Here is a 15,228-nt window from a genome sequence, read left to right on the forward strand (position 1 = left end):
AATGATCAAATTTTAAAATGGGCAAAAGGTTTGAACAACCATTTCTCCAAAGATATACAAATGGTCAATAAGCACATAAAAATAGGCTTAATATTACTAGCTATCAAGGAAATGCAAATCAAAACCACAATGAGATACTACTTTGTACCCACTAGGATGGCAACAATAAAAAGTCAGATTATAAACAAGTGTGAGTAAGCATGTGGAGAAACTGGAGTCATAATACACTGTAAAATCCGGTATGCAAAAGGCTATAGCCTCTTTGGAAAACAGTCTGGCAATTCCTTTTGTTACACACACATCTACCATATGACCCAGCAATTCCACTACTAAGCATATACCCAAGAGAAATGAAACATGAGTCTATATAAAACTTNGTGAGATGGGGTTTTGGCATGTTAGCCAGGCTGGTCTCGAACTCCTGACCTCAAGTGATCTACCCACCTCAGCCTCCCAAAGTATTGGGATTATAGCCGTGAGCCACCACACCTGTTGGGTTTTTGTTTTTTTTTTTTTTTAACTTTTATTTATTTATTTTTGAGAAAGAATCTCACTCTGTCACCCAGGCTGGAGTGCAGTGGTGCCATCACAGCTCATTGCAGCCTCAACCTCCCAGGCTCAAGTGATCCTCCCACCTCAACTTCCCAAATAGGTGGGACTGCAGGCGCATGCCACCATGCCCAGCTAATTTTTTGTAATTTTCATAGAGACAGGGTTTTGTCATGTTGCCCAGGGTGATCTGGAACTTTGGAGCTCAAGCAATCCATCCGTGTCTGCATCCCCAAATGCTGGGATTATAGGCGTGAGCCAGTAACCTTTTCCCTTTTATTTTATTTTATTAATTTATTTTTATTTTATTTTTGAGACAGAGCCTTGCTCTGTCACCAGGCTGGAGTGCAGTGGCACAATCTTGGCTCACTGCAACCTCTGCCTCAGCCTCCCGAGTAGCTGGGATTACAGGCGCGCACCACCACGCCCAGCTAATTTTTGTATTTTCAGTAGAGGTGGGGTTTTACCACGTTGGCCAGGATGGTCTTGATCTCTTAACCTCGTGATCCGCCCGCCTCGGACTCCCAAAATGCTAGGATTACAGGCATGAACCACTGCACCTGGCCCTAAAAGTAGCCTTCTTTTCCCTTTTAAAGAGTTTGTGTCCACAGCTACTGGATGCCATTTTGTTTCAGATGGACCGTGAATAGGTTTCACTCGTCACGCCCAAAGGTTGCCACTCCTGATGAGTCACAAACAACGCTTGCACCATCATCTTATTCCTTCAAACAGAGTCTATGGGCCCCTGGTTGTCACTGAGGTTCTGCTTCCTGTACCAGTACGGTTTTAAACACTACTCAAGGCAGTCTGGCTTTAAATATCCTACTTAGGCCAGGTGTGGTGGCTCAAGCCTGTAATCCCAGCACTTTGGGAGGTCAAGACGGGCGGATCACAAGGTCAGGAGATCGAGACCATCCTGGCTAACATGGTGAAACCCCATCTCTACTAAAAAAAAAAAATACAAAAAACTAGCCGGGCGAGGTGGCGGGCGCCTGTAGTCCCAGCTACTCGGGAGGCTGAGGCAGGAGAATGGCATAAACCCGGGAGGTGGAGCTTGCAGTGAGCTGGGATCTGGCCACTGCACTCCAGCCTGGGCGACAGAGTGAGACTATGTCTCCAAAAAAAAAAAAAAAAAATCCTACTTAATCTAATCTGGCTCACAGGCTCTCCTCTGGTACTCTGCTGCCTCATAAACATCTCTGGCTACTCAGTTAAGGTTGGCTTAGTGTCCATCTCTCCAGTTCAAAGGCCAGCAGCCTCTGCCTTGTACAGGATTGTTCTCACTCCTGCTACACACTTCTGTCTCTACTGAAAGGCAGGAGGAGACTGTGGCATCATCGGGATAGTATGTTTCATCTAAAGGCCTGGTCACCAGATGTGAGTTGTAGAAACTACTTCTCTCATCCCTCAACAATTTCACAGTTGTAGGAGCTGACATTAACCTGCCATGCCCCCAACAGCCAGGCGCGGTGACTCATGCCTGTAATCCCAGAACTTTGGGAGGCTGAGGCAGGTGGATCGCCTGAGGTCAGGAGTTCGAGACCAGCCTGGCCAATATGGAGAAACCCCCATCTCTACTAAAAATACAAAAATTAGCCAGGCGTAGTGGCTCTCACCCTAATGCCAGCTACTCAGGAGGCTGAGGCAGAAGAATAGCTTGAAGCTGGGAGGCGGAGGTTGCAGTGAGCTGAGATCCTGCCACTGCACTCCAGCCTGGGCGACAGAGCGAGACTCAGACAAAAAAAAAAAAAGGCCGGGTGCAGTGACTCATGCCTGTAATCCTAGCACTTTGGGAAGCCGAGGCAGGTGGATCACTTGAGGTCCGGAGTTCAAGACCAGCCTGGCCAACATGGTGAAACTGCGTCTCTACTAAAAATACAAAAATTAGACGGGCATGGTGGCAGGGTGCCTGTAATCCTGGCTACTCGGGAGGTTAAGGCAGGAGAATCGCTTGAACCCAGGAGGCGGAGGTTGCAGTGAGCCAAGACTGCACCATTGCACTCCAGCCTGGGCGACAGAGCGAGAGTCCGTCTCAAGCAAACAAACAAAATAAAAAACGAGGTCAAGTTTCAAAAGATGTCACCCCCAACCCGGCAAATCTTCTCCTCAAGCCCTGTTGTTCCACTCTTGTCCGCCAGGAGGAGAAAAGGTTCCCTCGAAGGACGTCTTTGCTTGCGCGTTCATGGAGCCTTGAGAACGAGTGGCCAAGCGGACCCCCGCGGCCGTGCGCGCCCGTGAGTCTCCCGGGGGCGAGGCGGGAGGGCGCAGGCGCAGCAGGCTGGCTGGGCGTGACGCGGCGCCGGGCTTGGGCTTCTGTATTCCGCGTGGCTGGAGCTGGGGCTGGAGGAAGGTCCGGAGGTGGGTGCGAACTCTGCGAGGATTTCCTCTTCCCCCAGGACTAGCTGTCATCTTCGTTTTTCAGAAGGGAGGACCTGACTGCTTTCAGAATTAGCATTTCTTCCCCTTCGTGGATGCTCTTGAGTTCCAAAGAAAAGGAAGAGAAGCCGTCATTGAGCAGCTTCTTCTGCCTTAGGGACTTTGGTAGGGGGTAGATCGACCTTAGGGGAAACGATACCCTCTTCTTAGAGGAGGTTTGGATCAGGTTTGCTTTATTTGAAATTTAACAAATACAGAAAAGCAGAAGGAAGAAAATTGAAGTAATCCGTGTTTCCACCGGGCGCTGTGGCTCACTCCTGTAATCCCAGCGCTTTGGGAGGCCCAGGCGGGCGAATCACGAGGTGAGGAGTTCGAGACCAGCCTGACCAACATGGTGAAACCCCATCTCTACTAAAATTACAAAATTAGCCGGTCGTGGTGGCACACGCCTGTAATCCCGGCTACTCAGGAGGCTGAGGCAGGAGAATCGCTTGAACCTGGGAGGCGGAGCTTGCAGTGAGCCGAGATCACACTACTGCACTCTAGCCTGGGCGACAGAGTGACACTCCGTCTAAAAAAAGAAAGGCAGGGCGAGGTGGCTCATGCCTGTAATCTCAGCACTTTGGCAGGCCAAGGCAGGTGGATCACCTGAAGTCAGGAGTTCAAGACCAACCTGGCCAACATGGTGAAACCCCGTCTCTACTAAAAATACAAAAATTAGCTGGGTGTTGTGTCACTCACCTGTAATCCCAGCTACTCAGGAGGCTGAGGCAGGAGAATCACTTGAACCCGGGAGGGTAAAGGTTGCAGTGAGCTGATATTGTACCACTGCACTCCAGCCTGAGCAACAGAGCGAGACTCTATTGTCTTTAAGGGCCAATCCCATAGTATATTACAGAGACTCACCTGACTAAGAAAGGTTTTTGACAAAGAAAACCCACAGAAGAAGAGATAAGCTGTGGATATGATAAGAAAGACACTACAATCTATTTAAATCTAATTGCACATTAGATAATATATATATGAAAAATTATTTAAGCCAGTTTCCTGATTTCATTATATATTCATTATATATTTCTTATAAGGTTTTCATTTTTTTTTTTTTTTTTTTTTTTGAGACGGAGTCTCGCTCTGTCGCCCAGGCTGGAGCGCAGTGGCCGGATCTCAGCTCACTGCAAGCTCCGCCTCCCGGGTTTACGCCATTCTCCTGCTTCAGCCTCCTGAGTAGCTGGGACTAAGGCGCCCGCCACCTCGCCCGGCTAGTTTTTTGTATTTTTTAGTAGAGACGGGGTTTCACCGGGTTAGCCAGGATGGTCTCGATCTCCTGACATTGTGATCCGCCCGTCTCGGCCTCCCAAAGTGCTGGGATTACAGGCTTTTGCCACCGCGCCCAGCCAAGGTTTTCATTAGGTTTTTTGTTGTTGTTGTTGTTGTTGTTGTTGTTTTTGTAAGAATACTTTATTGCCCAAGTCCCACAAAGGTCTCAGGCCCTGGGGCCAAGCCCACAGCGCCAACCTGTCCCCTGGCTCCGAGCCTGGTCTTTGGTGCCCACCCTGGCCTGATGGGCCAAGTTCTTCTTTGGAGTGTGCAGGTGTCCATGAGCGTTCCTGTGTTGGGGGAAGCCTGCCTCGGACACAAGTAATCAGGCACTGTGGCAGCCTCAAGATGAAGGCAGGTGGTGTAGAGTTGGGTCCCCACCTGCCCAGGCTCAGGGGCCACAGGGGTCTACACAGTCCTTTCTGCTTTGAAACACGTGGTAGATGCTGGTAGGAGGGAACATGGTGCCGGCACCAAGCAGGGAGCCCATCTGGATGGCCACACCAGCCGCCAGCAATGCCGGCCGACCCCCACCATGCAGCAGGGAGCTTGCAGCCACCTTCACGTATGAGAACACACAAAGACACAGCACCCACGACAGTACCTGCAAGGGGGGACACAGCAGCAGGCTGAGTGTGAATGCCTTTGCCCCAGGGAACACCCTCCTCCCCACTTCATGTCCCCACTTGCTCACCACAAGGACCACCCCTGCAGTGGTGCCCACCAGGGGTGGGCAGGGGCTCAGGATTGCCAGTACCATCAGGTAGGCCCCAAAGAGCATGCCCAGCAGAGAAAGACCAACCAGCCCTGCCAGGGACCTGTTGGGGATGAGCAGACTCAGGGCTGATTGTTCCGGGACCTGGGCCCCAACTGTAAGTTCCACCCGCCAAGCTTGGGGCCCCTTTTGCACCTGCACAGCACGCCCATGGCCAGGAAGCAGGCAAGGGGGTTGGCGGCACTGCCCAGCACCACAGCCAGGTGGTAGGCCAGGCGCCCATAGGGCAAACAGGAAAAGCTCTGCACGGCAGGCAGCACGCCATTGGTCAGGGCACTGGTGATGGCCAGCAGGCCCAGCAGGAAGGCACCATGGGATGAGAACAGCTGATGGGCCTCAGGGTCTGGGCCAGGGATGGTGCCTGCTGCCTGGCTTGGTGGCTCCTGCAATGGCAAAGCCTCTTCTTCCTCCTTCTCTTCCTCCTCTGCTCCTGGGGATCCCAGTGGAAGTTCAGGTCCTGCGCCCCCTGTGGTTACAGATGGTAGTGATGGCAACAGCAACAGGAGACCCTGGAAGGCGGCAGCTGAAGTGACCAGAAGGGCAGTCAGTGCCCAGTAGAAGGTGCTGGCAGGAAAACGCTCAGGGAAGTTGAGGGGAGGCCCAGAGGTGCCATTGGTGGGCGCTGGCGAGCACTCGAGGCGGCCTACACCCTGCACTAGGGCCAGCACACAGGGGAGCAGGGCACTGAGACCCTGACCCAGGAAGAAAGACCGTAAGAAAGGAGGTGGCAGGTGGCTCAGGAAGGGCAGGAAAGTGACATTAGAGGTACAGCAGGCCAGTGCCAACACTAAGGCCAGTGTTAGGAAGGCCACGGAGTGGAGTTGCCCTGCCACTGGGGCCACGTGGTGCCACAGAGGGGCCAGCAGGGCTGTGCCCACTACACTCAGCACCTGTACCACCTGGATGGGGACCCGCTCGCCCTTGCCCGGGGCCAGCCGCCTCCACAGAGTCACCACCAGCAGACCCAGGTTTCCCAGTGCCACAACCACAGAGAGGTATGAGGGGAGGCTCCAACCTGCAGGGAAGGAATGACGCCACGTCAGGAGCATAGCGGTTAAAGGACAAACAGCTGCCACAGGCCACCTTTCTGGGCACACCTGCCCCACGCTTCCCTGTACCTCCCTCCCACTCACCCTCTGGAAGGTCTTTTACCACCACAGGCAGCTCCACCCAGATGCCGTTGACAGCAGCCCAGGAGCCCATGCCGAAAAGGGCCACCAGCAGGTGGGTCAGCACCAGATGGCCCAGAGTGGGTGCTGCCATTCAGCCCAAAGCTGGACCCTCCAGGACAGTGCAAAGGTCACAGGCAGGTCCTTCCCACGTAGGTCCAAAGATGCTTCGGCTCTTCTGGAAACTGAAGACCTTCTAGCTGGAAGGAAACCGACAGGCTGGCAGGTAATAGGCAGGTGGAACAGAACCGGAGTCAGAAGACAAGTCGGGCAGACTGCTAAGACCAGGGCAACTGGAGGGAGCAGTGGCCAGGCGCCGCGGGGAAGAGGGGGGCCAGGACTTACCAGGGGGTACCGGCTGCGCGTGTGGGGGCGGCACCCCAGCAGTGCCGGCAGGGAGAGAGGCAGGAAGCTGGCCCGAGGTGCAGCTGCCCCGGAGGAGCAAAGAGGGAGCTGATTTTCCTACCCACAGAGGACCGGAGGTCCCAGTTGTCAAAACAGCTCGGCACTGGCAGGGTGCAGTGGCTCACGCCTGTAATCGCAGCACTTTGGGAAGCTGAGGCAGGCTGATCGCCTGAGGTCAGGAGTTTGAGACCAGCCTGGCAAACATGGTGAAACCCGGTCTCCACTAAAAATACAATAATCAGCTGGGCGTGATGGCATGCACCTGCAATCCCAGCTACTCAGGAGGCTGAGGCAGGAGATTCACTTGAACCCGGAAGGCCGAGCTTTTCAGTGAGCCAAGATCGCGCCACTGCATTCCAGCCTGGCGACAGAACGAGACTCGGTCTCAAAAACAAAAAACGAAACAACAGCTCCGCACCAACACCCTCACCTTCAAATGGACCGCGGGACAAGGGGACCTCTCGGGTGCCACGCGCAACCCTAGCGCTTTTGCGACACTCAGGACTTGCCGAGGCAGGTCGGGTTGGAGAGGGGAGTGGCCGGGGCGGGCTTTGCCGGAGGGGCGTTCCGTTCTGCCCTCCCGCCTGCGTTAGGGGGGCGTCCCGGGAGCCGCCAGGTGCGCAGGGGTCCCCGCGCCTCCGGATGCAGCAGTCCCCGGAACCAGCAGCTGGCGGTCCCCCTGAGAGGGAGCCCCCTCCAACGGGGAGGCGGCCCAGCCCAGAGCCTGCACGGCTCGGATTTTGTTGTTTGTTATTTTAATTAAATAATTAATTTTGAGACAGGGTCTCGCTCTGTCACCCAGGCTGGGGCGCAGCAGTGGCGATCGCGGCTCACTACAGCCTCAACCTCGAAGGCTCAAGCGATCCTCCCACTTCAGCCTAACCCAGTCCCCCCACAAGTAAACACTAGGTCTTGCTATGTTGCACAGGCTGGTCCCAAACTCCTGGGCTCAAGCAATCCTCCCACCTTGGCCTCCCAAAGTGTTGGGTTTATAGGCATGAACCACCATTCCCAGCCCAAATTTGTTCTTGCATGGGGTGAGAGGACTTAATGCAAATGATAGGATCTGTCATTGTTGTTTCAACACTAAGTGCCTCAAACCTTAGCTTCACCCTGAATTTTCAGAAAAGAGCAAGGGATGGCCATGGGGTGGGGGGCGCAGAGAATAACCAAGGGGACCGAAGGTCTAACTCACCAAGGTGCAGAATCCTGACCTGGAAGATCCCTGTGCTCCTTGGTAGATAGGCTACCTGGTACTCTACTGTGTCTACAAAGCCCTAAGGCTGTTACTTGCCAGCTCAGTTCACCATAACCTTATAGCACCGAATAGCACTTTTTTTTTTTTTTAGACAGAGTCTCACTCTGTGGCCCAGGCTGGAGTGCAGTGGTGCTATCTCAGCTCACCGCAACCTCCACCTCCCGGGCTTAAGCGATTCTCCTGCCTTAGCCTCCAGAGTAGCTGTGATTATAGGCGCCTGCCACCTTCCTAGGCTAATTTTTGTATTTTATTTTATTTAATTTTATTTTAAGATATTATTATTATTATTATTATTGAGATGGAGTCCCACTCTGTTGCCCAGGCAACCTGGGATTACAGGTGTGCATCACCACGCCCAGCTAATTTGTGTATTTTTAGTAGAGACGGCGTTTCACCTTCTGGGTCAGGCTGGTCTTGAACTCCTGACCTCAGGTGATCCACCCTCCTCAGCCTCCCAAAATGCTGGGATTACAAGCATGAGCCACCGCGCCTGGGCCTTCCTTTTCCAAATCTTGACAACCTGTGAAAGAATAGCTCTTCTTAGAGAGGGGCTGAGTTTGAGGGGAGAGGCATAGGCTGTCCTCCTTCAGCAGGCAAGAAGAGAATGAGCCCTCATGCTCACTCGTAACAGTCAGTGCACATGGGCAGGAGGGGCAGTGGTAAGGGTTTTCCAAGTCTCCAACCTCCAATTTTGTTGTTTTTGTTGTTGTTATTTTTGAGACAGGGTCTCACTTTGTCACCCAGGCTGGAGTCCAGTGGCAAGATCATAGCTTGCTATAGCCTTGAACTCCTGAGTTCCAAGTGGTCTTCCAGCTTTGACCTCCCAAGTAGCTGGGACCATAGGTGTGTGCCAGCCACCATGCCTGGCTAATTTTTTACTTTTATTTTTATTTATTTATTTATTTTTGAGATGGAGACTCGCCTTGTTGCCCAGGCTGGAGTATAGTGGTGCACTCTCGGCTCACTGCAACCTCCGCCTCCCGGGTTCAAGTGATTCTCCCATCTCAGCCTCCCAAGTAGCTGGGACTACAGGTGCACACCACCATGCCCAGCTAATTTTGTTTTGTTTTGTTTTGTTTTTCTGAGTCGGAGTTTCACTCTTGTTGCCCAGGCTGTAGTGCAATGGTGCGATCTCAGCTCGCTGCAACCTCCGCCTCGTGGGTTCAAGCAATTCTCCTGCCTCAGGCTCCCTAGTAGATGGGACTACAGGTGCCCATCACCATGCCCAGCTAATTTTTTGTATTTTTAGTAGAGACGGGATTTTATCATGTTGGCCAGGCTGGTCTTGAACTCCTGACCTCAGGTGATCCGCCCCCCTCGGCCTCCCAAAGTGCTGGAATTACAGGCGTGAGCCACCACGCCCTGCATTTTTTTTGTTTTTAATAGAGATGGGTTTCATTATGTTGGTCAGGATGGTCTTGAACTCCTGACCTCAAGCGATCCACTTGCCTCAGCTTCCCAAAGTGCTGGAATTACAGGTGTGAGCCACCGCGCCCAGCCTTTTTTTTTTTTTTTTTTTGAGACGGAGTCTCGCTCTGTTGCCCAGGCTGGAGTGCAGTGGCCGAATCTCAGCTCACTGAAAGCTCCACCTCCCGGGTTTATGCCATTCTCCTGCCTCAACCTCCCCAGTAGCTGGGACTACAGGCGCCCGCCACCTCGCCCGGCTAGTTTTTTTTGTATTTTTTAGTAGAGACAGGGTTTCACCGTGTTAGCGAGGATGGTCTCGATCTCCTGACCTCGTGATCCGCCCATCTCGGCCTCCCAAAGTGCTGGGATTACAGGCTTGAGCCACCGCACCTGGCCTATTTTTAAGGATAGGGTCTCAATATGTTTCCCAGACTGGTCTCAAACTTCTAGGATCAAGCGGTCCTCCTGCCTCAGCCTCTCAAAGTGCTGGTATTACAGGCGTGAGTCACCATGACCAGCCGTCCAACTTCCAATTTTTCACTGCCCCTAATTTCCTTACCCAGAAAGTACCTGGAGTCCTAGACAATGGTTAGGGCTCCTATTCTGAAGACCTCAGCGCAGCATTTAGCATTCTCATGTTGGGGATGGATAGGGAGAGGGGCACACAGTCCCCACAGCCTTTTGGGGCACTGGGCTGGCCTTACAGCAAGCACTTGAAGGCCCTTCATTCATGAACTGTGGTGCAGGGATAAACTCTTCCCACTGACTTCCTGTTGAACCCCCTGTCCCACTTCCCGTCTCTGTGTAGAGAAAGGTCATCATAAAGGAATGTGCTGTCTTCCACTGCCGGTCGCGGTAGCTCAAGCCTGTAATCCCAGCACTTTCGGAGGCCAAGATGGGCGGATCACGAGGTCAGGAGATCGAGACCATCCTGGCTAACACGGTGAAACGCCGTCTCTACTAAAAAGTACAAAAAACTAGCCTGGTGAGGTGGCGGGCGCCTGTAGTCCCAGCTACTCAGGGGCTGAGGCAGGAGAATGGCGTAAACCCGGGAGGCGGAGCTTTCAGTGAGCTGAGATCCGGCCACTGCACTCCAGCCTGGGTGACACAGCGAGACTCCGTCTCAAAAAAAAAAAAAAAAAGAAATGTGCTGTCTTCCTTTGCCTTCTGCTCAGGCAGCCGCTCTCCACCCTCTTCCTCTATCAGGAGCACCTGGCCTCAGAGCTCAGAGGGTGAGGTAAGCCCAATCAGTCTGAATCCTTATCTTATTCCTTCTGTCTTCAGTCTGGCTCCTCCTGGATCTTGAACCCTTCCTTGTGGGTTAAAAGGTCATAGTTCTTTTTTTTTTTTTTTTTTGAGACAGAGCTTCGCTCTTGCTGCCCAGGCTGGAGTACAGTGGTGCAATCTCGGCTCACTGCAACCTCAGCCTCCTGGGTTCAAGCGATTCTCCTACCTTAGCCTCCTGTGTAGCAGGGATTACAGGTGCCCACCACCATGCCCAGCTAATTTTACATATTTTTAGTAGTGACAGGATTTTATCATGTTGGCCAGGCTGGTCTTGAACTCCTGACCTCAGGTGATCCGCCCCCCCTCGGCCTCCCAAAGTGCTGGGATTACAGGCATGAGCCACCACACCCCGCATTTTTGTGTTTTTAGTACAGAGGGGTTTCACTATGTTGGTCTGGCTAGTCTTGAACTCCTGACCTCAAGTGATCCACCTGCCTTGGCCTCCCAAATGCTGGGATTACAGGCTTGAGCCACCACACCTGGCCTATTTTTAAGGATAGGGTCTCAATATGTTTCCCAGACTGGTCTCAAACTTCTGGGATCAAGCAGTCCTCCTGCCTCAGCCTCTCAAAGTGCTGGTATTACAGGCGTGAGTCACCATGACCAGCCGTCCAACTTCCAATTTTTCACTGCCCCTAATTTCCTTACCCAGAAAGTACCTGGAATCCTAGACAATGGTTAGGGCTCCTATTCTGAAGACCTCAGCGCAGCATTTAGCATTCTCATGTTGGGGATGGATAGGGAGAGGGGCACACAGTCCCCACAGCCTTTTGGGGCACTGGGCTGGCCTTACAGCAAGCACTTGAAGGCCCTTCATTCATGAACTGTGGTGCAGGGATAAACTCTTCCCACTGACTTCCTGTTGAACCCCCTGTCCCACTTCCCGTCTCTGTGTAGAGAAAGGTCATCACAAAGGAATGTGCTGTCTTCCTTTGCCTTCTGCTCAGGCAGCCCCTCTCCACCCTCTTCCTCTATCTCAGGAACACCTGGCCTCAGAGCTCAGAGGACGAGGTAAGCCCAATCAGTCTGAATCCTTATCTTACTCCTGCTGGCTTCAATCTGTCTGGCTCCTCCCGGATCTTCAACCTTTCCCTGTGGGTTAAAAGGCCATAGTTTTTTTTTTTTTTGAGACAGAGTTTTGCTTTTGTTTCCCAGGCTGGAGTGCAGTGGCGCGATCTCAGCTCACCACAATCTCCACCTCTTGGTTTCAAGCGATTCTCCCACCTCAGCCTCCTGAGTAGCTGGGATCTGGTATTACAGGAATGCGCCACCACGCCTGGCTAATTTTGTATTTTTTTGTTTTTCAGTAGAGACGGGGTTTCTCCATGTTGGTCAGGCTCATTTTGAACTCACAACCTCAGGTGATCCGCCCCCCTCGGCTTCCCAAAGTGCTGGGATTATAGGCGTGAGCCACCGCGCCCGGCAAAAGGCCATAGTTCTTACCCCTCCAGCATGACTGTCTCTGGGCCTGGCCTGGGTTTGACAACTTGCCTGGCAGGGAGAGAAAATCCAGCCAACTGGTACAACTTAAACCGTCAGGGTGAATTTAACACTGCCTTGTCTCCTGCCTGAACAGATACCTCTACAGAGCAAACGTTTTGTGAAATAAGCCCACTGATGAGGTTTGATACTCTTCCATTAAAGACTTGGGAATATTTGGAACTCAAATCTCAGGGAGGCCTTGAGCGGCAATGCTGGCTTTCGGGGGCTGGAAAGAACTTTAGAGAACATCTAATTCATCATCTCATTGTATTCTTTTCTTTTCTTTTTTTTTTTTTTTTTTTGAGACTGAGTCGTGCTGTCGCCCAGGCTGGAGTGCAGTGGCGCAATCTCAGCTCACTGCAAGCTCCGCCTCCTAGGTTCAGGTGATTCTCCTGCCTCAGCCTCCCAAGTAGCTGGGATGACGGGCACCCGCCACCTTGCCTAGCTAATTTTTGTATTTTTAATAGAGGTGGGGTTTCACCATGTTGGCCAGGCTGGTCTCGAACTCCTGACCTCAGGTGATCCGCCCGCCTCGGCCTCCCAGAGTGTTAGCATTACAGGCGTGAGTCACCGTGCCCAGCCAATCATTGTATTCATTTTTGAAAGTATTTATGGAAGGCCCACTGTATAGAATGCATTTTGTTATGTATTTGGATGACACAAAGACATACACATAAGTAAAATCCTACAAGGCCGGGCCCTGTCCTTCCTCTCCTACCTCCTTTCTAGCACTCTAGGCCTCCCACCAAATTGCTTATGGTTCTCTGCAGACCCCACACTGTGTCCTACCTTTGCGTCTTTCCTCTTCCTGGAAGATCCTCCACACCTCACAGCCCCCTTCTACTGGCTGACTCCTACTCACTGGTGAGTCTCAGCTTAGCTGCTGTAGCCTCAAGAGGCCTTGACTCTCTCAGACTGGGTTAAGTTCGTTCGTTCGTTCGTTCCTTCCTTCCTTCCTTCCTTCTTTCCTTCCCTCCTTCCTTCCTTCTTTCTTTCTTTCCTTTCCTTTCTTTCTTTTCCTTTATTATTATTATTTTTTTTGAGATGGAGTCTTGCTCTTGTTGCCCAGGCTGGAGTGCAATGGCGCCATCTCGGCTCACCGCAACCTTCGCCTCCCAAGTTCAAGCGATTCTCCTGCCTCAGCCTCCCTAGTAGCTGGGATTACAGGCATGCGCCACCACACCTGGCTAATTTTGAATTTTTAGTAGAGATAGGGTTTCTCCATGTTGGTCAAGCTGGTCTCAAACTCCTGACCTCAGGTGATCTGCCTGCCTACGGCCTCCCAAAGTGCTGGGATTATAGGCATGAGTCACTGTGCCTGGCTACCTTTCCTTTCTTTCTACAGGGTCTTGCTCTGTTGCCCAGGCTGTAGTGCAGTTGTGTTATCACAGCTCACTGCAGCCTTGATCCCCAGGGCTCAAGCAATCCTCCCACCTCAGCTTCTTCAGTAGCTGGGGCTACAGGTACATGCCACTACACCTGGCGAATTTCTTTTTTTAATTTTTATTTTTTGGTAGAGACAGGGTCTTACTATGTGGTCCAGGCTGGTCTTAAACTCCTGAGATCAAGCCATACTCCCGCCTTGGCCTCCCAGAGTGCTGGGATTACAGGTGTGAGCCGCTGTGCCCAGCCCCCTTTTCTTTTTCAGTTTACCTTATCACCACACTTACCATGTGATCATGAAATTATAGATTTTGTGCTTGTCATCTCATGCCTTGACCCTGAACTCCTTGCCTTTAGGAATTGAACCTTTATTCACCCTTTTAGTCAGACCCCGATTTTCTTTTTTTTTTTTTTTTTGAGACAGAGTCTTGCTCTGTGCCCCAGGCTGGAGTGCAGTGGCGCTATCTTGGCTCACTGCAAGCTCCGCCCCCCCGGGTTCACGCCATTCTTCTGCCTCAGCCTCCCGAGTAGCTGGGACTACAGGCGCCCGGCACCACACCCAGCTAATTTTCTTGTATTTTTTAGTAGAGACGGGGTTTCACCGTGTTAGCCAGGATGGTCTCCATCTCCTGACCTTGTGATTCGCCTGCCTCGGCCTCCCAAAGTGCTGGGATTACAGGCTTGAGCCACCGCGCCTGGCCCCGATTTTCCTCTAATAGGGATTGCAGCCTAGTAGGAGAGAGAAGGCAGCATGATCTTGTAACATGATTCCATCAGAGTGGGTGTGATAGATGCCAGAAGAGCAGTACAAATGAGGAAACTGAGGCTGTGCCTTGCCTGAAGTCACCCTCAGCTTCTTGGCAGGTGGCCAGAGCTGGAAGTCTACCTCCAATTGGACGCAGGAGCCTGGGAAGGGGTTTGAAAGCAACCCAACCTTTCACCTCAGAGCTGAAGGCCTTGAGCCTCAGGGCAGTTGTGACTGAGATCAGGAGCCCGCAGCCTAAACAGGGGAATGTTCTGGATAATGAGGCAGTGAGGAGTAGTGAAAGGAGCCTGAGACTGGGCACCAGGAGACCTGGGTCTTGGTTCATGCTCTGTTCTACCTGACCTCTTGCCTTCAATTCACTTCACTCCATGATGAGAACCCTTTGGCCAAATGGGCCTCCCCAAGATGTCACATCTTTTTCTGAGCATAAGGTGACTTCTGTCCTTCCCCAAGCATCTCCTGGCCAATAAACTGCCCTTCCTTAAGATCCAGCTCAGCTTCTACCTCCTGAGTGAAGCCTCTTTGTCTTCCCCACCAGGTGTAGGCTGAGGGCTTCTCTTCCCTCCTCTGAACGCCCATAGAAAAAAATTGACCGGCCGGGGCGGTGGCTCACACCTGTAATCCCAGCACTTTGGGAAGCCGAGGCGGGTGGATCACCTGAGGTCAGGAGTTCGAGACCAGTCTGGCCAACATGGCGAACCCTGTCTCTACTTAAAAAAATACAAAAATTAGCCGGGCGTGGTGGCGTGAGCCTGTAATCTCAGCTACTCAAGAGGCTGAGGCAGGAGAATCTCTTGAACTCTGGAGGCAGAGATTGCCGCGAGCCGAGATTGTGCTTAGGAAGCTGAATCTTGTCCTGCTTTACTGTTTACTTATGTGCTTATCTTGCTTTCCCCTAGTAATTTACCCCCATTACATTTCCCCCTCTCGAGAGCAAAGGCCACATTGGTTTATGTAGCTTCCTTATTACCTAACTTATGGCAGATGCTCAAATATTTGTGGGTTTTTTTTTTTTTTTTTTTTTGAGATGGAGTCTCGCACTTTCACCCAGGCT

The 15,228-nt window shown here is 52.1% G+C and overlaps 1 protein-coding gene across 1 annotated transcript; it reads right to left on the bottom strand.

Moving 5' to 3' along the window:
• Positions 1-4,373: 4,373 nt before the first annotated feature.
• Positions 4,374-7,110, bottom strand: SLC52A1 (solute carrier family 52 member 1). Its single transcript, XM_025363870.1, has 5 exons — positions 6,532-7,110; positions 6,151-6,386; positions 5,153-6,032; positions 4,937-5,060; positions 4,374-4,846 (listed from the first exon to the last, which is right to left on the bottom strand). Exons 2-5 carry the CDS (start codon positions 6,278-6,280, stop codon positions 4,634-4,636), a joined length of 1,347 nt encoding a protein of 448 aa, XP_025219655.1. The 5' UTR covers positions 6,281-6,386; positions 6,532-7,110; the 3' UTR covers positions 4,374-4,633.
• Positions 7,111-15,228: the final 8,118 nt, after the last annotated feature.

The sequence above is a fragment of the Theropithecus gelada genome, chromosome 16, assembly GCF_003255815.1.
Source record: "Theropithecus gelada isolate Dixy chromosome 16, Tgel_1.0, whole genome shotgun sequence".
In the NCBI taxonomy this organism is placed as follows: domain Eukaryota; kingdom Metazoa; phylum Chordata; class Mammalia; order Primates; family Cercopithecidae; genus Theropithecus; species Theropithecus gelada.